At 38.4% G+C, this 22414-nt stretch overlaps 1 protein-coding gene across 1 annotated transcript; it reads right to left on the reverse strand.

Annotated features, from left to right (window-relative positions):
- Positions 1-762: 762 nt before the first annotated feature.
- On the reverse strand, positions 763-20352 carry MAP9 (microtubule associated protein 9). The gene is made up of 11 exons (XM_042049755.1): positions 19990-20352; positions 18982-19099; positions 17297-17713; positions 15281-15537; positions 14391-14449; positions 13775-13940; positions 12604-12693; positions 11785-11946; positions 11214-11359; positions 10352-10484; positions 763-4775 (listed from the first exon to the last, which is right to left on the reverse strand). The coding sequence occupies exons 1-11, from the start codon at positions 20350-20352 to the stop codon at positions 4653-4655; spliced, it is 2034 nt and encodes a 677-aa protein (XP_041905689.1). The 3' UTR covers positions 763-4652.
- Positions 20353-22414: the final 2062 nt, after the last annotated feature.

The raw sequence follows: 22414 nt of genomic DNA on the forward strand, positions 1-22414 counted from the left end.
GCCAGCCATGGGCTCTCACAGCAAGGAATGCCAATGGCATTGTGGGCTATAGCAGTAAGAGTGTTCTCAGCAGGCTCATGGAAGGGATTGTTCCTCTCTGCTTGGCATGTGTGAGACTGTAGCTGGGAGTGAGACTGCATCTGGAGCATCATGTTCAGTTTTGGGCTCCCCAGAGCAAGAAAAATACAGACACGCTGGAGCAAGTCCAGGTTTGATGGGCAGCCAAGACTGCCATCAGCGTTCACAGCCCAGAAAAGTATCCCTGTTAGTTTGAGTCAAGTAACTCAGTTAAATACATAATTAACCAAGTGAAACACAGCAGTCCATGATACACAGACCAGGAAAGATCATCTCATATTTTGTGGATATAAAAGAAAAAAGAGATACCATGGTAAAGAGCATACATTTTTCTTACCCAGAATGAGAGACTTGAAACAGAAAATCATTTATCATCAGCCTGAGCCTTTAGTGCACAAATGCAGCAACTTAATACTTTGGAAAAAAATTAGAGATCCTAACCTTCTTCTAGGTTATGGTTTAGAAACTATGTTCCTTAAATGAATGTTTGCACTGGTGTGTCAGCAAGCAGGAGTGTCAGGGAGCTGGAGCAGAGAGCTGGAGTGCTGTAGAAACTCGACTTCAGTGGGATACAGTTTCCTACCTACTTATGTTAACAATGATGAAAGAATAGCTTTTGCTTAGAGACACTGACCAGTTAATTTTAATGTATTAAAGTTTTAAATAAAGATTTGTATCCTTAGATCTGATGAAAACATTGAAGCTAGTATACTTTATTAAATACAGAATATAATATACTTTATTAAATACAAAATATTTTCCCTCTGTCATGAATAAACATACAGATAGGATCTATACAGATACATGTACATTCTTATACATTACTGTACATATGTTTATATTTCTCAGCTCTAATTCTTCTATGATATTTGTGTCATGCTGTAACATGTTCAAGTTTCTATAGTGTAACATTAGATAAAACTCCCCAAATTTTATTAGAAAAGTTGTACATGTCAACTGTTTTCCCTTCTCTACAGACTTCAGCATGTTTTCCTAATTGAAAAGTTGTGCATTTATGTGAATTACTGCTCATTCTTCTGAAAGATGTCCCCAACACCCTCTCACTTCTGCCTTCTGTCAAAACCTTCTGCAGTTATATAAAGGCTTAAAGGATGCAGCATTCAGTTCAGGAACAGGCACCTGACAAACTCTTTTCTATCTCTGCCACTAATTCTACCACACTTTTCATTTGCAGCCCTCAAGTACAGCCTGTCAGCAGAGGGACCTTCCTTGCTTCCTCTAGCTGGACACTGCAAAAATAAAGGTCCAGATGATCGCCTCACAGGCTGGCTTGTCTCAGACTCTCCAGGTCTGTTGCACAGTAAACTCTGGTGCCTGACACAAATTTCATCCCCCCATGATACTGTAGCTGGAGTTTCTTCACAGACTAAACCCAAATTCAAGGCTCCAAGTGCTAAAAGCCCAGAGCACTAACAATGAACACCACTACCCCAATCTAAAGGCATGAAGAAATTTAGTCTTTTTCTCATAAAATCAGAGTGTGCCACTTTTGAATTGGCAATTCTGTTGCATTCTGCCAGTAATGCAGTTCCCGTCTCTCCTGCTGCCATCTGTTATTTTACCTCTTACGTGGGCCACTGAAGCTGCTCTGGCTGGGCATCTTTTCAGCTTCTTTAAAGTTTCTGTTAGCAGTAGATTCTTTCTCTTTGGATGCCAATACTGTCACTGTGATGCCAGTACTGCTGGGAAAAATGCCTGACCTACCACAAGGGAACAGCCAGAGCCAGACCTGGAGCTTATGAAAGCCCTGTATTCACTTATCTGCAGTATCTGTGCTACAGACTGGTTTATTCCAGATAAAAATCTGGATTTACTGGATCTTTGCAAAAAGCTAATGTGCAGAATCCCTTAACTGGGAACTTCTATGGTAATGCAATGCACTGCAACACTGCACTGTGTGGGTACTGCTGTAGTCTGCCTGAAAGAACCACAAAGGTCCTAGGAACACAACCAGACTCCAGGGACTCTGCAAGGGCAGACTGCAGGCCTCAGGGCGCTTCTGAAAGCTCCAGTCCCTCTCCTGCCCCCCTCACCTTCTTGACCAATCTCCTCCTCCTCCCAAATGACAGAAGATGAGCTTAGCAAAAACCTGTAGGAATACTGCCCTACCCAGAAGTTCAGCACTCCAGAGGTGACTCAGTACAAACACGAGTCTCACAGATGTGGCAAAAAGGTCACTATTGTCATTAGGGTCCACTGGAAGAGATCAAGGGTGCATTACCTCCAGACTGTATATAATCAAAGGATGGGTGCCATTAAAGTCCCTGGCTTCTCTTCAGACTCTTCAGCAGAAAACACAGTTCTATCCACATATTTATGGAGGAGCAGCCCAGTGACAGAAGGCTAGAAACAAATAAAAGAATAAAATCCAGGTCCAGTACAATCATCTTTTGAGGAAGAAACAGAACTAAAAGGAAGACGCAGAACCGGCAGAGACCTGCTAAAAAACCCCAGTGTGTACCAGGGCTACCACGAGCAAGATGCATGAAAGGCAACTGGAAGTTGAGCCATGCAAGGTAAAATACCAGGCAATATACTCAAACCTGATCCTGCAATAAAATTACTTCATCACCTAGAAGCTGTTTTAGATCTGCAAGGACTCCTCCCAATGGATCAAATCTGACCTGTCAGATGATTTGGCTGTACACAAATCCAGCACAACTGCTGGTGAACCTTCACCATTATTCTCAAGGTTAGCAAATACTTCTTGACACTGTCAGTAGACCATATGCAACACAAATACTGTACATTTTGCAAGCCTCCCTCTACTTTTGTTTATTGATATGAACTAAGATGATGACAGTAATTACCTACTGTTCTAACAAATGTATCTTAGCTTTTTGCTTTCTAGCACCTGCTTATGCCTGTCATAAACTTTGCAAAAGGTCTGAATTGGGAATTCACAGAGTAGAGTTCAGACTAACAATAAAGAACAGAACCGTATTGAACATTGAGACAGAACAGATACCATTCTGATTTCCCTTGCACATACATACCAGCAACAAATTTCACCTCAACAGCACTCTGGTAATAGAAACCATTATGGCCCAAACAAACTGCTCTAAATCCTCAGTGGCTCTCACTAAAATGTAAAAACACAAGCAAGAAACATCAGGAAACTAAAGAAATTTATCTGTTTGCCTGACTTGTGGTTTTCTCTTCTGAGGAGATGCCCCAGTGTTACATGAAATCAGAATTAAGGACTATCTCAGAGATTTATGAAGAGGACAGAACTCTAGTGAAAAAGACAAGTCCACTTCTCAAATGCTTCTTTTACTTCTGAAGGAGGCTGCCAGTCTAAACAGGAGCAAGATTTTCATTTGAGAAAATATATCAATAAATTAAAGACTATGGGGTTTTTTTTACTTCTTTGTTGGTGATGCTGGTGTTGCTTTCTTTTGTTGAAAAGAATAAATATTTGAGGAGCACATCTGAACTGATTATGCAAATTCAAATAAGAAAACAAAACCACAAGTAACAGCTTAGTTTAGACAGCAGGCAAACAAGGGATTTGAAGATCTCTAAAAACACATAGTCTTGCCATTGCTTCCAAAATAGTGAGGCAAATAGCCAAAAAAACAAAAGGAAAATAAAAGAAGGCATTTTAGTAATTTACTACAGCAGCTACATCATTAGTAGTGATGAAAATGTGTTTGGGGAGGATTTACTTGATCATAAAAAGCAACCACAGAAGTCTTTAAATTACGTTCTGAAAAAATAATTTTCTGTTTCTAAGGCTGCGTTATAAGCACGCCACTGTTCCGTCCTTGCAGTTCTGATGTAAGATTTTCTGTGCACATGCCTTTAAAACTGCTGCTTCCTGTATTCCTATAATGGCAGGAAATCTATGGAATGTATATGAAGACCTAAAGTGGAATTAACAGCTACATTCTTACTTGGTCCTAGATCATTTTACACTATATGGATTCCAGTTTAATTCTTCTGTACCACCACCTGGTTGACCATTTTTTGCCCCATGAAATCTTGCTTCTGCTAGATGCAGTTTTAATTTAAGAGCTATATTTATATTTCATAATGTAACATAATCTTATTTTTGCTGTATCTGGTATCTTAATGTATGAAAATGACATTCTCTTCCCATACTTCTTAGCCTTTTGTCTTCAACCACCACAAGAGAGCCAACATCTCCTTGCCCATCATCCCCATCCCACTGCCTCCTCAAATAATTTCTTCAAGACTTAACTCCTCAATAGTGTGGTCTAATAAATTAAAAATAACCATTCTTCTACTTATCGGATGAAAAAAATGCCAGAGTCTAGCCTTATGTATCCTGGACATACATTTTCACCAAAAAGGTATGAAATAACATGGAATTTAGCAAAACTAAGTTAAATACAGAATTAGAACAATTATTACATTTTCTAAAGCAATGAAAATGAGCAACAGGTTTATTTAAATTGCAGAGATAAAATAAACTAAAAAGAAAGAATGTAACACCTATAAAGGATTCCATGAAAATCAACTAGTAACAAAAGAGTGACTGGTTATTGACAGAACTTTGTACATTGTTCTTCTGGAAGGCAATAATCTGCTCAGTAATTACTAGAATATGTGACTTTGCCAGGTGGCCTCCAGGGAGGACTCATTTCATTCCCATGGACAGCCTGAAACTTCTTTTGGATCTTCTCAAGGTGTTCTCTCCTAATTTTGTTTTCCTGAGAATAAAAAAGATGTGTCAAAAAGAGCCCAAACCAAAACCACAACACTTCCCCCGGCCCCCAAACAACAACTCCACTAACAGGAAAGTCACAATTATTATTATGCCTTTCTTGTGTAAAGTGAAAAGTAAACATGCAATAGAAATTTGCCTTTTGGAGCTCGGTGCATCCCTTTTAGAAGTTCAGTCACAGACATTGCACAATGCAACACAAGAGGCTGCACATTGGGTGTCATTTACAATTTTGGTGACTGTTTCAAGGATGGCAGGGTTTGTGTACTGTCTAAACAAAAAGCCCAACACAAGGCCTAGTGGATTAGGCACTGTATTGGTCTTGTATGTAATTAGTCTCATATTAATTACTTCTTAAGAACGTCCTTAAGAGGATACCTAAATCACAATGCAAAATATGTTGTTCTTGTTTATATAATGAGAAGATTGATGCACCATTGTAACTTTCTGTACTTATTAAATCACACTTCCTATGTACTAGAACAAACTGGTAATAAATAATTTAATTTTAAACAAATATCTATCTAACTTATAAGCACTGCAAGATTCTAATTCTATTTTCTATTCTTTCAAACAGCAATGGGCCAACTAGGATGATGAGGGATAAGAAGATACTTGCACCACTCTTTTTGTGTCTCATTAACGAATGATTTTCAAGAGACCTGTCATTCAAAAGTTAAGTTGTAATTATTTATAATTATTTTTTACTTTTTAATCAGTTCTATTCTATAGGAAATAAGCATTCTTCTTTGCAAGGATGCCTGCCATTTCACCCTCAGGAGGACCAGCATCTAAAGGTGCATCTGCACTAGCAATTTAGTACACTGGTGAGCTCTCTATGGGTGCAAATTTTCCTTGTAATCATACTTGCAGGTTTGTGGTGCATACTCGTGCACATTTCTTACTGACTTAAAAGTAGTTTTTCTCTTGGTGGAACCAAGGTTGACATTATAGACCAGAGTATAATTTACTGTTACTTTCATATAACCCATGATCCTATCCCTCTGTATATCCACAAATTCCCAAGATGCTGGGAGTGTCTGCCTGCTACTCATATGTGAGCAGAGGAATAGTGAGGTAACTGTGGCTGAGGGAATAGACTGGGAAATGGGTGTGGAAGCATTACTGTAAAAAAGGGAGTTTGAGTGGAAGTTTCCTCCTGTTTTACGCATACACAGCAGTCAAACTACTAATGTGTCCAAAAACTTTAAAAACCAAAGCAACACACTGAAATATCAACCCTATCAATATGATTGTAATCCGTGCCCTTTAGCTTGTTGTCAACAAAAATCTGAAGAACCAATTCAGTTAGGAACATCTGGTCTAGCTAAACAAACACACAATAATTTCATGTTGTTACTAGTAAGGCTGATTAAAAGTAAAGCACGGTTTGCATGGAGAAGGAATGCCCTTTGCTAAAATAAGCAATACAAAAGTTCATCACAGTCTAATAAAAAATATCATCTCTTTGTACAAACTGTATCTTTCTGGATCACATGGAGCAATTGAAGCAAACTAGGCTTGCAGCACTGTGACATTCTGACTCCCCTCATCCTTCACTTTTGCCTTCTTTCTCCTTCCATAGAGATCTTCCTCAGATGAACACAACTAATGGCTTTGGGTCTTTAGAACAAATTCAAGATATTCTAAAATTCTTGAAGGGAACTGTTTAGTACCCTAAGAGGAAAGGAGTCCGCATTATCACTGATATTTTTCAAAAAAGACATCAAGATATGTCAAGCAGTACAGATGAGCTTGGGAAGAATATGCTCTAATGGAATACATATATGATACATGCTCCTGTATCTATAATCACAGAATTATATTGTACACCATCAGGACAGGTAAGTGAAAACTCATTAAAAGTAAGACTTATTGCAGCAGCATTAGCAAGTATCAGAGAATTGTATGCTACAAAGAAATGTGCATATTTTACATTTATCAAGCACTCTCTAGTGAATACATGTTGCACAACAGATTTATGTGTGAAAAAACGAAACCAAAAATAAAGCATACCAGGAAGGGAACAAAAGTTGCTTAGGATTTTTTAACTGTGCTTCAGTTTTGAATGTTTGGCTTTGAAGATCCAACTTTCATTAATAAATCCCAGTGAAAAGAAAGAGTCTTGAGTTAATTTAACTGTTTTTTAAAAGATTGAAGTGGAAGTGAAGACCTACTGGCCTCCTCCCTGTCTCAACACACACAAGCTTTTTATGTTCTAGTCCTAAATACAGTTCAAATTCTCACGAGACATAACTGATATAAATATTCCATGGAATAATAAGGAAAATGTTATTTGCACTAATTGAAGAAGAGTAACAGAAACAGTCAAAGACTAAATCAATAATTGTAGCTTGTCTTACAGTAGACCAGCTCAGCTGCATGGCTTGATTTCTGTGGAAGTTTCCTACTCAATAGCTTAGTAAGATTATTACATTTTTTACTTATAAAATTCTGAGAAGAGCAGTATGACTGCAGTATACGTTAGCAGTATGACTGCCACACAGAAATTGAATTTTATATATTGAAGAAGACTTACAACATTTAAGAGGAGTAACAATAGCAGCCTTATTTTTAAAATATTGCAAGGACAGGACATAAAAATTTCAATATAGAAAGTATTTTCAGAGAGATCATATTAACCTACATGAAATTAATAACCAACATCAGCTATTTCTAACCCAGAAAAGCAACAAATCAATGAGACTTATCCAGTACATCCTTTCTTGATGTTTTTAAACAGCTTTAGATTACCAAAAATAGATATTGCACATGCTGAAATTCAAGGTAAAATGTCAAACTTCTTGTAGGGCTTTTAACATTACTTTGCTGGTCTTTGAGAACTGTTTGAGAGCAGCCTTACTTCTCATCGGCTCATGGTAGGTTGATGTTTACCTCAGAAAATGGACAACATAACTTATCTGGGATACTCACTTCTATCCACAGTAAACAGGTACCAAGATTAAGATCTCAGAAATAATGGAAACTAAACTGAGCTGTCATTATAAACTTTCTACGTGATTCTTCTCCCCATTCCACTCAGAATAGGATGTTACTGACAAGTGTCAGACACTGGTATTATGCAGTAAGTAAAAAATGATCATTTATCAAGCTAGATTGGCTTCAAGAGTTCTTGGTGAGCAGCAAGAAGTAAATGATAGGAAAGAAACAAAATAATCAGAAGCTTGAATTTCCAGGCAACACTAAAGCATCTCATCTGAAGATTATCCTTTTTATGTTAGTACTGTACAAGTGTCAATAGCCTTTTCCAGGGCATTTATTTTCAGGCTTAAAAATTAATCTTCTCTATGCACTTATGTTATCAAACATTCACACAATGACCTCTAAAAGCAGAAGCAACAGAATTTCCATTAACACAAGAGCAGAATGTTTCTTCTGTTTTAGAAGAACTACAAGGAGATTTTTATGTCTGTTTTATCCATGCATTATGGTCAACACCTGGTTCAGGAAAGCTGAGGATGAATTTACACATTTATTTCTGCTGAATGTTAATGAAAACATACTAGAATACTTTCCACTATATTACTCCTATTTTATTTCCCTTCAAAACAAAATCCTGTTAGTTGAAAGAATACCCTTAAAAGGCTTCCAAATTCTGCCCTCAGATCTGATGCCCATCTACCTGCAGGCAGATGTCATCTTAGTTCCCTTGGTAATACAATGACAACTTTTCAGTGTTTCCTGAAGTTCACTACTGGTTTGTATTTTTTCTCTAACTGTACAGAGTGAGACAATATTCTGGCCAAAAATGATGACAGAGCCATTTCCCAATATGCTTTCTCAAATAAAGGTGTGTAAGCTGCAAAAAGACAGCACAAATTCTGAAAGTAAAAATGTGAAGACTGGGCATGAGACACGGCAGTCAACACTTGCACACAGACACTGAAAATGAGATCATTTTAGAGGTACCTTTGCCAACCAGTTCAGTACCTATCCCATCCTACACTTGCTTATCTCTCATGTAGGCACATGTATATCCAGTTAGATCTGGTCATTCCCCCAACTACTAAAATTTATATTAATAATCCCAGTGAAGTGATGACCCCAGGAATTTACACACAATTTGAACAGGGGAGCCTGTGCTAGGCAGCATCTTTCAACTCCCAAAACACAGGGATACTTTTTTACCTTTATACAGAGTCCAGGACAGCAAGGAAGACAAATGTACAGTGAGAAGTAACATTCATGCTTAGGTACAACTAAGCTGATTAGGATAGCTGCAGTAAGCAGAGCATACCAGGGCAGTGCATTAGTTACTGCTCAAAGCATAATACTCCCTACCATGGCAATCAGGAATATTGACCAAGCAAGAAATAACCTAAGATCAGATATTAATCATTTGCTAAACTGAGCTGAAAATCACTTGACAATGGGGACCAGAGAAAATAGCTCTTACCAATGGTTACAGAAATGAGAGGTATTCCAACAGGGGACCAGGTCAAACATCTTCAAAGATCTAAACCTAAGACTAAAAAAGTTTGGAAACAGAGAGAAGGGAAAACATGCAGACTCTTGCTGTTTTGTGCAACTGCATATTTCTGAGTTAGCCAAGTAAAGGATGATTGTCCTTTCTAAACCTGTCCCACATCCGTACAGCTGCCTGACTCAATTCTCATCTATCTGCCTCTCCCTCCCACGAAAAAAAAAAAAAAAAAAAAAAAGAAGCTATTGACAGAAAAAAGGAATTCCTGTAAGGACCTTAATCCAGCTGAGTTGCAAGATCCCATTTTTATAAATGGCAAAAGAGACCATATGTACAAGACGTGTAGGAATCACAAGGAAGAGAGACAGCAGGTTTCTAACCAAAAAAACCTTGACAATCAGTATGAAGAAAGACTGTGCCACAAGGTGGGGAATTAAAACAGGTTCTTTAACTGGCAAGTCACATACCTGTAAGAAAACAATATGTGCTAAGAATACTAGTGATCTCTCTTCTAGTTTGTCTTTCTGCAGCAAGGAAAAAACTCTGCCCTACTGTTGGAACTAGAGTACTGAATTAATTTACTGCTTACAACTGCGACACTGCTGTGAGAAAAATATAACTGGGAGCATCAGAGTTCCACCCTTTCTCGCAAATGGAAATCATCTTGAACCTCATTACAAGTGCTTTTATCAGTTGTAAGGTATCCAAGTCTCCCTTTTCAATACTTCCTTGAACGTACACGCACTGACTGTTGCAGCTGGCAACGCTGTTTGGCTTTGCAGGTTTTGTGCTCTGGCTAATTGGCCCTTCAGAGATGGTTGCTCCTGATATGGAGTGGCAAAAAATGAAGACTAACTGAAATTGAAAAATCTTTGGCATGTAGGTAGAGAGAATATATTTTCCATGTATGCCAGTTATCAAGTGCACTGCGCTTTAGCAACGTTTTGCTCCCAGATTCTGGGGGACAAGTGATGTAATGTTGCCACCATCTGGCCTCATAACAGCACAACACCTCACAAGAATTACAATACTCAAGTGCTCACGCTCATTACACACTACATTAAACTTTTTGGTTTTGACAAAATGCAAAAAAAAAAACCCCAAACAACCAAACATACCAGCCATCTTTCATACTCCTCCATAGCCTTTTCACTTTTTTCTTCCTTCTTTGCCTGCTGCATTTGTCGCTTTCTTCTCTCCAGGAATTTTTCTACTTTCTTCTTCTTTATATATTCTTCCTTCTTTTTATTCCTGCATAGTGAGAGGGAAGAACAAGGGGTCATCACGTAACGGACTAAATACTGCATCTGCGACCAATTAAGTAAATTGAGTGAAAAGATATATTTTACACTTTTAATGAAAGATTGAGAATATGTATTTAAAAACTTCTATGTCCATTTTTATATATATCACCAAGGTATAAATGAATCTATTTATCCATTATGGCATCACCTTCTCTGTACTTCTTTCTCCCTTACTTACTATCATAAAAAAAAAAAAACTTCTGAACTTCTGTAGGTAACTGTAAGTTGCACATTGTCTGTGAAAACTCTTGGCTTGTAAAAATAATATAGAATTTCTCCAGCAGATACATCTCATTTCCTTCTTCCTACATCTGCATTCATACATTGTATTCCACAAAACTTTAAAGATTTATCCTCCTTCCTATGGCTTAGTAATGAAGCGTGAGAATAACCACATAAGACACAATACTACTCAATGAATTTTCTCAGCTGCAGTATCTCTGCCTGGGCTTAGTTAGTGTCCTTTTGGTGAGGAAAGCAACTAAATAAATAAACTGAAGGGAGCTGCACAGCTTGTTTTCACTCTTATACTTGTTCTCCATTGGGAACGAAGAGTCTGATCCCAAGCATTCCATTGTCTTCCAATTACAAGCACATCAAGCATTCACAGAAGAGCAATTACATTTATAAGCAACACTTTGGAAGCTATGATATAGCAAACACAGTGGAATAGTACCATTTTTCAATTGCTGATACACTGACTCTCCTCTTCTCTGCAACTAGGTCCTCTTCTATCTTCTTCCTCATTCTTTCAGACTGTTTTTCCTTCCTGCTTTGCTCTCTTAAAAATTCCACTTTTCTTTCTTTCCATTTTTTGAATGCCTAAAGACAACCATACATCCATGAGAAATCCAACACCTCACCTTTCTGTCAATACTCCACTAGTCTATTCTACATTATTATTTTTTTATAATTTCTACACATTCTAATTTTGGAATATTTGTTTGTAGCATTGCTCAGAAGTACTTATCACTATACCTAAAAAGAATGTTATTATTTCAGTAGATAATAGTTGATTGTTAGCGTATTTAGATGAAGTTAATTTTATGCATGGTTAATAGGCTCCAATTAGAGAAGCCTGTTTGTCTGCAAATGTAAACATTACATATTTCTGACAGAAAAGAACCTAGTAAGAACTTCCTTCAAAAACTCTTCAAAATCCATCTCTTTCTGGATTAATCAAAATTGTTTTTTACCATCTCCTGAATCACATTCGAATACACATTTAGGTACATATTTCACATCACCGCTTGTGCTGCTTCTGTTTTTTCCTTATTCTGTTCTGCTGGTGTCTTTTCCTCAAGTTCACCAAGCTTCTTTTTTTCACTTAACTTCTTTGCTTCTTTTTCCTTCTTTTTTTTCCAGGCTTCAAAACATGCAATTGATTCTTCTCTTTTAAGTGCTTCTTTCTAGATTGGAAATAAATTAATTTCAGTACAAAATTCGAAGTGAAATAGTATGCTTTAAACATTGCTAAATGGAGTAATAAAGAAATAGACATTGATTTGCTGACAACATTGCAAGTATTACAATTAAATATATACAGTGTTTTTTTCTATGCCCATTTTTAATTTAATTGAATGAGATGAACCACTCCTGCAAAATACGTGTAGAAGGATATGAAATACATGTTAAGTGCTTAGAAGTGAAACATATTAAATACCTAAAAGCCATATCAAAGGATGTGAATGATACTATTCAAAATACAATCCTCTGTAGGTAAGCAAATCATGAGGCAGGGAGTAAATGCCTCATGTTCTCATGCACAAAACAAAGCTTAGCACCTTAAGAGCTGAGCATCCCAAAGTCTTTGTAAACAAACTTGAAAATTAATCTAGGAAGCACATTTCTAACACACCTTATGCAAACGTGTAGGGAAGCACTGGACAGACACTGTTGACCACAACCACAACAAGCAGGACATGCCGTTTCCTGTCTCACATCACCTCGTGCTATTGGGAGGAAACCAGATACCTTACAACAGCAGAGTGATGCACTTAGGCAGGAAGCACACTTCAAAGAACCACAGTTTGTCAACTTCTTTTTAAACAACAATGTAAACAAACCTTTTCAGTATTGTTCCTTAGAATTTCAGCTTTCTCCTTTTCAGTTCTCTTTAATTCCAGTAGAAGGAGCTTTTTCTTTTCCAACCAGTTCTGTAAGAATCATTAAAATATTTTTAAAGTCCTTTTAAGGTGTAAGTAAAGAGCAGCACCAATATAATGACCATGAAAATTACTCTTAGTTCGTCCATGTGCTAGTTAAATAAGCATCCCATGTGGAAGACTTAGCTGTTATCACACGAACATTGTGATCAAAAAAATCTATGGCTCTAAAATCACAGCTACAAAATCTAAAAAAAGCTTCAAGATCTTTTAAAAAGCATCTTCCTAGAAACACCAAAAAAATTCAAGCATTAATCAAAATGAAATAGAAGAATGGAATAAAGATTCTTATCATGTGATATATAGGAATATTATTTACATTTGTTGTCTCTCTTGCAAATACCTGTAATTAAAGAGAATAAAATCCTACTGGGAGAAGTGAGGCAGCCATAAAAGGTTATGAGCCATCTGCAGAATCAGACTTAAATTTTCAAGAATTAGCTGTGTATTTGGTACACAGCTCAAAGATAAAAATCCTAAATGAAGACTATTTTACTTTTAAAAACTATAGAGACAATATAAATATTGATTTGAGAGTCTAAAATTGATTCTAGGGCCATAAAAAGTATTAAGAACACATACGAATATCAACAGTGTCTGTTAACGAGCGCTGTTCTCAAAGAGATTAGCAAAAATCTGCTGAAACCCAGAAAATAATTGTTGTGAGATTCCACAAGGAATTTACATAGATTATTCTTCTGGAAAGAGTATAGGATTTGTTATCACTTTTCCTGAATGCCATTTGAACAGAACATATCAGGAAACAAACCCAACCTAAAGTACACACTTACCTACATTAAGGATAAAGTAGAAATAATGGAAAATGTGTGCCTGAAAATAGTCTGACACAACTAATTATGAACCACATAAAAATATTATGTCCCTTTCATTGAGCTTTTTGTTCATAATATGAGGAAAAGGCATAACCAACAGAAGAAAAGGATTACTAAACCTGTAAGCCAATGAAAGGAATGTAGTAAAAAATACTGATTTCAAGAAAATATGAGGTGTTGACCCCTCTATCAGGACCTTCATATTTTTGTTTGTTGGTTTGTTCATTTTAAAAATCTACCTGAAAAACAGCTGCCCTTAAATCATCTACTTTGTTCAATTCTGGACTTTTCTTCAGCATGCATTTATCCTCCAACGCCTTTAACGATCCCAGATACTGAGATGAAACAGGTGAAGTTGATGGAACAGCTTTCCCCTTTTTCTTTAAATGCACAAAAGATGTAGACCTAGGAAAATACCAGGACACAAACACATTAATGACCTTTCCATTTATTGTAGCTGATACCAAGTAGTGTTCCTCTTGTTTCAGTGCATACCAAAAGTTACTGTGATTCTTTTTTTAGATGTGCTTAGCTGGGGACTGGGGAAAAGAAAAGGAGAAGGAACTTACCTCTTGTAAGTTTATGAAGTACTTACACTTTCAGCTAAAAAACAGCTTAGAGCCTGTAAAGACCCCAGTAACACACTCATCACAGACACTGGCAAAAGGTCTGGGAGTCTGATCTGACATAAACCTGAGCAAGGGTCATAACAAGATGCCACATGCACTAAACTGTTTTCCACAGATGCTCAGAGGCTGTCAGCAGTGAAGACAATGCTGACAGAAAATGAGAGTGGAGCAGCATCGTCGGGGCATCTTAAACAGCTCAGACCAACACCTGGCATCCTTCTCTTACCTGTCAGATAAAGAAGCATTTGGGTTTTGTAGAACTCTCTCCTTTGTTTCACTTAGTTTCTAAGAAACACAGAGGAAAAGTAAAGTTACAGAGTTTCTCAAGCAACAGATCAGGATGAAACAGGTTTTTACAAGCTAACAAGGACACTGAGAATTGGACCCTTATGGATCCCTTCCAAGTCAAGATATTCCATGGTCTCATGATGTTACAAAAATAGGCCAGAAAGACACCCTGATAAAGAGAGGGTATAGTACAGGGTAAGAAAGTAAGGAGAGAACAAAGCAAAACGAAACAAAAAAGACCCAAAACCAACCAACCAATCAAACTTTCATAATGCCTGTATCATTTTGGAATGGCACCTTTATTTGTATTATGTAAAAACATAGTCAACAGTTTAGAAATAATGAGAAGTCAAAAGAACCCAGCTGGGTTATTCTATAAATGCTTTTAAGTCTTTTGAATACTTAGCTTTAATAATTACATGTATCTACGTATTTTCTTTTTAGGATAAAGCATAGAGTGCTTTGCATCTTATCCATTATTCAGGTCACACCATGGATTCCATCCTCTGCCAACACACACTGCTCACTGGTGTTCAGCTATCCTCACAACAGAGATTTGACTTTTTCACTTTGAGAAAGGTACTTTCTTAAGGCTGCAAAACACATTTCAGTACCTTTATCTGATTTAAATAATTTGTGGAAAAGGTATTCCTTAAATCTTTCCTAAAGCTATACAGAATTTGTAAGATCCTCAGCTCTAGAAACCAGATATTAAATTGTCAGCTTTACAGACAGTGTTCTACACACTTAAGGTACCAACTTTACGAAACCTTCCATTGTGCCTCTAGGACATTGTTCCAACAATGGTAAACTGTGTATGAGCAATACCTTGACAGAGCTCTTCGACATGTTCTTTGCCTTCCCATGCTCAGATTGATCATTCACTGATACCTCCTGCATTGTATCAGTTACTATTTGCCCTTCCACTATTTTCATCATTCCATCTGAACTGTCAGCTGTTGGCTGCTCTAATTCCTTTGTTTTCTCATAGACTGTGGTCCTCATTTGCTCTGTCACAGAAGAGGATTTCCTACCACTGTCCTCCAGTTTCAAGTCGCTGGTGCTGACAGTCTTCTGATCTTGATCTAAAGGGAGAAAAAAGATTGAGAGGACACATTAACAAGAACTTCATTGTTTCTGAGTACTGTTATTTCTGTACAGAATGCATTTCTAGAAAAACCGTCAATCTATGAAAGTTGTTACTAAATTTTATATGGTATAATGTATTTTCTGTATGTCCCCTTCTAAGAACTATATACTAATAAGAACAGTATTCACTTGTATTTGCATGTCAGACTGGAGTAGTAACTGCAGCTTTAACTAATGTTAGAGAATGTGACAGCAAGACAAAGGCAAAATTTTCCACCTGCCTTTCATGGCTGTAGTACAGAAACCAAAAGCAAGAGTCATTGCAATCACAGCAAGAGCTCTTCTGACATCCAGCAAACTTCTAATGAAGTCTACAAGTGAACACTTTGGGTAACAAATACTGCTTTCATTGTGTGGTGTTTTTCAGGGGTGTGTGACACATGAGGGAATAACTGAAAAATTCTGCAGTGGGAATTTAAAGAAAACACCACCTCAATCTGAATGTATGCCTAAGTGGTGAAATTGTTACTTATGGAACACTTTATTAATAAGACTTAAAAACCATTTTTATCAGATTTCAACTGCCAGTAATGCAGAGACCTAAATTTGTAAAACAATTCAGACAGAAGCCAAAAAATGCCCCAGTAAAACCAAATTATAAGTCTTCCACATATTTCCGATGGAATTCTTCAGAAAAACAGAATTTTTGGATGACAAATTAACTGCAAATTACCTGAAGAAAGGAACATTAATGCCCATAATCTAAGAAATTTAACCTAGATTTACAGGGATGAAGATAAGTTCAAGGTGACAAGAATTCTGAATTTATAACCAATACTGCAGTCTGTCACTGAAGAAAAGGAGTAGTTCAGCTTCTTTTCCGCTAGTCTAAAACTACACAGGCACACCAGCCAGGAAAGAGAGTTGTCTGCACATTCAAGAGAATGTGCAAAGTCTGCACTTTGGTGCCATCAAGTGGAAAGAAAAAACGAAGCCGATACCTTTAATCATGCTCTCCCAATTTCAAAGTTATCATATTCCATCACAGGTAATGACCGGCCATAAACTTATCTGAACATCAAACAGGACAAACTCCTCTCATATTAGGAATTAGATAAAAATACAAAGTCTTTTGGCACATATAGTCAATTAGCAGAATTCCAAATTCTGCTTTGCATATTAAAAATGAATTAGCTATTCTGATACTGAAATACAAGTTTGGGGGGTTTATGTGTTTGACTATACCTCCAAAGTGTGTCAGTATCTTCGAAGTAAAAGCTCATTTGAAGTTTCACTTGAAATAATGAGACATCTACCACTCACAAATGGTTTGGCTACAGCTGATTTTCTGACATTCTGTTACATTACAGCTTCACCTGGTCATAGAAAAGGAGTTTAATGGCCCTTCCATTAAAGGGTGCATGGATGCTGTGGACACGATGTCAACACAGCCTTCTGTGCCATGCACACACTGAGGAGGCATCTTGGCAGCCCTCTCACACCTTCTATTCACATGCACTGATGGAGAGCTGGACTTTAAGGACCTAAACAGCTGGTTGTCATCTTCTGAAAGGAAAAGGCAAACAGGAACCTCCTACTCTTGGCCCACACTGGTTCAGTTTACCCCCTGGCAGACAGAGTTTGTGTATTTTTAGAAGCAGATGATTGTTAACACAGAAAATAACCCTAATTAAAATGCTTTAAAATATTGTAACATGGCTAAGCAGCAACAACATTCAAATACTTTCTTTTCACCTGATGCTGAAGCCTTTCCTTTTTTGTGCATCCGAGGCTTTGCTTTCGGTTGGTTTTCCTCTTGATTTTCTTTTTTATGTAGCTCATTAATAGGCAAGTCATCACTTTCACTATTATCATGCAATACATCTTCAGCAGCCGAATGCTCTTCATTATATTTTCTGTTATTATCCTCATGTTGGCCTTCCAAACATCCTTCTTCACCATCTTTTCTGTCATTCTGTATGTTTTCACCTTCTAAAACCATTATTTGCTGAAGCCTCTTTTCATGACAGGATAAATTCAAGTCATCAGCAGCTTCATTTTCTGAATCTACTGCTTTTTGGGAAGCATCATCATTCAAGAGAGGACTCCCAGCAACAGATTTCTCAGTGCTTGTAGAATCTGAATTACTTTCAGCAAGTTCTTTCCTAATACCTGCAAAGAGCATATTACCAAGTTGCATTTGATACAAGTGGAAAAAAAAACGGGACACAGAAGCAGTATCACCTACAACCTAACACTATTTTTCATAAAACATCCTCCTTAGTTTCTGAGCATTTCTCTTTCTGTGCCTCCGATCTCTGCAAAGCCACCAAACTACGGCCTTATTCTACTTCCTTTCCTGTCATCTGTTTTCATGGACCCAATCAAAAAAAAAAATTCACTCATTAATTCTCTTCTGCCATGCAATTTAAAGCCCTTCTAAAAAAAAAATGTCTCAGTGCCACAGGAAGTGGAAGCAAGTCAACAACAACAAAGCTGGGCAGGTTTGGTATTAGAATCCATCCTCCCTTCCCTTCACTTCTGCCCCATTTAAACTCTACTAGAAGATACTCAAAGGAAGTATCTTCTACAATGCTAAGGTTCACATGCTTAACATAAATATTTATCTTCCTCTAGCCTATTATTGCTAATTGACCTAATTTCAGAGTTCAAATGTTTGAGAAAGGTGACAAAGGAATGTCATGATAGTAAAGTAATGCATTTACTGCTGGAGAGCTTTTTTCCCTAAATCTTGTCAACAAATGGAAATCAAAGCATCCCACAAACTGTTAAAAGATGTTTCAGGTGTGAATGAAAAACAGGCCACAGAGGAAGTCCTTTTAAAAATACATGATCATATTAAACACTCCTATTTTCCTTAGCATTTAGTGCTATACCAGCAGGAAGACAAGTCATTAGGCCAATCTTGTAATTTGGCCAAACATAAACATTAGCAAACATAAAATGCATCTTGCTCCAAGAAAAACAGCCAGATCAGACCTATTCCTGGTTTACATACACTGCTGGGCAAGCACACTCTGCAGCATGTCCTGCAGCCCTTATTCACTGATTGTCCAGACTGGGAAACCAGGATGAAAAAACCATTGGCTTTCTCTCTGCCCATGTCCATTTTCATTTACAGTACTGTGCACTCCTGTCTCATCCCAGTGTCAAGTAACCAAGATGGCTAAGGAGGAGAACTGGGCACCACAATTGTAAGAACCAGCACAGACTATGTGTGGTCTAACAGCTTGGCACCTCCACTGATTTCATTGGGAATTCTGCTGCTAATTTGGCAGAGGAGGACTCAGTGATTTAGAAGTTGTTAAAATATGAAATCTTGGAACACGAAGTCATATTGACACATAAGGTTTCTCTACAATCTAGTAATGAGTTAAGAAAGGGAAGAACACAAGGAAAAATATTTAATTTTGTTTTACCATTTAACATGCCATCTTCATCACTTTCAAAGTCATCTGAATATTCATCTGTTTCCTTGCTTGTTGCATAATCCAAAATTGCTTCCTGTAGCTCATCCTGAAATGGCTTCACAAATAACTTTTACATAAAAGAGAAGATTCATTTGTTCAAGTTCAGCACTAATTCTCCCCTCCCACACATACATAAACATAACTAAGCAACAGAGGTAGGCCCATTTAATTGACAATTACTGTGAAGCATAGTGCTTCCATTCTAGCTCCATTCCCCTAACACATCTGCATCAAAAAAGTCCCCAAATCTCCACGTATTTATTTATATTTTTTCTTCATAAGGAACATATCTTGAAAATCCCTCTTCCATTTTTTGGCACTTATGGTGTCTCATCATGTGACACTTCTCCTCTTTTGTATGTTTCTACTGGCAAGAGCACAAGAGTCTGTGAGAGCAGGTGAGCACGGACGAGCTCTTCACTGCCACAGGACAGGAGCCTGAAGCAGGTGGCAGGTCCAGACCAGTGAAGAACTTCATATATTTCGGACTCTGCTGCAGGACATCATGGACACACCACATTTACATGATTCTGAAGAGCACTCGGCTTATTTACAGATTGCAAGTACATTAAGAAATGCACCAGTATCTCCAGATTCCAGGCCTTGACCCACAAACCACGAGGAGCAGTGGTTTGTCCGGGCCTTGGGCGCTTCCCGAGGCACCTGCTGGCGGCCAGGCTGCTCCTTCAGCCCGGCTGTCAGGAACGGGGCAGCCGGGCTGCTCCCAGCCTGTGCTCCCAGGAGAGCAGCTCCGGCTGTCCTCACGGAGGGCAGCCTGCTTGCCCGCTTTCCTTTTGAAAGCAACGCGGATTTCTGTGGGTGTGTTGCCCGTAACAGCGAATTACCGTATTCCCAGGGGCAGAAACCTGCTCGCAGGCCCTGCTCCCCAGCGCCGGCTTTACCCTGCCCCTGCCCGTCCCGTCCCGTCCCGTCCCTGCCCGGGCCGCCGCCGCTCACCTGCCGCCCGCCGTCCGCGGCGCCTCCCCGCGACATGGTGGAGGTGTCTCGTTGTGGCCTCGCAGCACCCTCGGCCGCCGCCAAGCCCCGGGAAAGAGCCTCGGGAAAAACGCCCCGGCAGAGAAGGCCGGGAAAGAGCCCCGGGCCGGGCCCGGCCGCGCCGCCCGTCGCCCGGCAACGGCCGCGCCGGCGATGGCCTTCATCAGTCGGGAATCGCCGCGTGTCGCTGCAGCGCCGCCTCCTCAGCCGGGCCAAAGCCGCTCTGGCAGGGTTTATTATCGATGCCCATACTCTCCCGGGATTTATTATCGATGCCCCTATCCTGCAAATAACCCTGTTCCCACAAGCGGCGCATCCATACATTAATGACACTCCTACCAGGGCTGAAACACATTCGTCGACCCCACTCTTGCAGTTAGGTAAGTGTCCAAAACCTTCCCACTTGGGATGTGAGCACTTTCCATAAGAAACATACTCGTTTTAGTCCTTTCTGGAACAAAGATCTCACAGCACTTGTATGTTAACTTAAATTACATTTTAGACATGAAGAAATTACAGTGACATAGAAGTAAATCGCCTGGTGCTTGCACCTCCTAATGCTCCAATTTTTATTTCCCCAAAGGCTGGTTGTGCAATCCACCTGGTGAGCACCAGACCCCTGTTAACCAGACACTTTGCTAAGCAGCACACGTCCCTGCAGAGCTGGCTGTCCTAGAGGTCATCTGTCCATTGTATGGGCCACAATGAATCCCAGGGTGCTCTGGGAATACCAACCTCTTGCATCAAAGAAAAGCTGTCCAGGACCATTTACCGGTAAAGACATTTCTATTCTTCTTCCAGTTTAAATGCTTCTGATCACTCCTTTTCTAAAATAAGACTAGAGCCCCAGTTGTCTTAGTGATAACAAAGAACTTCTGACATGTTCTCTATACTGGTGTTATATTTATATATATTAATCTTCCCCAATATGCATTGCATTTTTGTAAGTTGTGCAGAAGAAAATCTCTCTGACAGAAACAGGGAGAGAGTATGTAGGACAGAGCCCAGAGCCTTAGGACTTGTTTTCCTCTTGTTTATTTATGTAGAGTTATATTTTAAAAGCAGTGCAGTTATGCAAAGGCCACAACACACCTGGGGGGAAAGAGGCCCTGAGTTCTAACAAGTAACCTTGGATTTAAACTAACAATTATTTGCCAGTGATTAATTGATATTTAGGTGTCATCTGTAAGCAGCTCCTTGCTTTGTTTACCCATATTTATTTATGCTTGATCTGCTGAATAATCATGGCATTTGTTGAGAGTTATGCTTGATGTGCAATTTTTTTCCTGTATTCAGTATGTGAAGGTCTTAAATTTGAATCTGTGCTATTCCATCTCTCTGTGAAGGTGAAAGGTGAAACTGGACATGCTTGTTAAGAATATAGAAAAGAATAAAGAAGAAATGCATATATTCTTTCTGTCATAATGTTAGCAATTGCTATTGAGGGCTGAATTATATCCCTGTTACGAACCACTGAGATGCACATTTTATTAAATTCCAAAAGGTGGCAGCAAAATATTCTAAAATTGAAAAATTGGTCCTTTTTTCCAAATGTCTGCTTTATCCTGGTTTCTTTTATGTTACTGCCAATGTTTATGGCATTTTTTGAGAGACACTGTATTCATTTAGCCTTGCATACACAGTAGAGAAGGAAGACTCGGCTTAAATTACTGTGTTATTTAGATGAGTCAGACAATGGGTCCTCATATCACCTGTATTATTAAATATTCAATGCACTGAGTTGGCTGGATGCAGGGAAAAAAATATCAATATTGTCAGCACTGAAGAACTCAAAATGTGTGAAGATGTTTTTGTCAAAACACATGAACATCAGGTCTGCATCTTCTAGTCTTACCTGAGGCAAAAATCCCATCAAGACCCACTGAGGTGGATGGGACTTAAGCCTAAATATGAATCTAGTGTGCTGGGTATAAAAGACTTACTTTAAAAAAACCACAAACCACACAACAAAGAAAAAACCAACAAAAACCCATAAACAAACACAAAAAAGCCCCAACCAACGAAAAAACCCCCAAAAAACAAAACGCCAAACATGGAGGTTTATTGAGGGCAAAACTCAGAAGATTTTATGGTATGAAAATGAGCATTAACACCTGCTTTTTAATTAGTAACTGACTAATACATCACAAGTGTAAATTGTACAAGGAAATGTATGTTTGAAGGTGAAGTTGCTCTTCCTCTCTTGAGCAGACATGGAGCATTGAGAATAAGGCTCTCAATGATCCCAGCAATTATATTCATTTGGATAAAATAAACTTAGAGGTAACATTTTATTCTGCTGACCGAATGTGTGTGAGTCTCTGCCATGCCCAGAACCTTTAAAAAAGCACTTTTTAAAACAAGCATCATGATGCAGTGTGATTAC

This window comes from Corvus kubaryi, unplaced genomic scaffold (assembly GCF_017639235.1).
Source record: "Corvus kubaryi isolate FWS band 111438036 unplaced genomic scaffold, C.kubaryi_AGA036_p1.0 71, whole genome shotgun sequence".
NCBI lineage: Eukaryota > Metazoa > Chordata > Aves > Passeriformes > Corvidae > Corvus > Corvus kubaryi.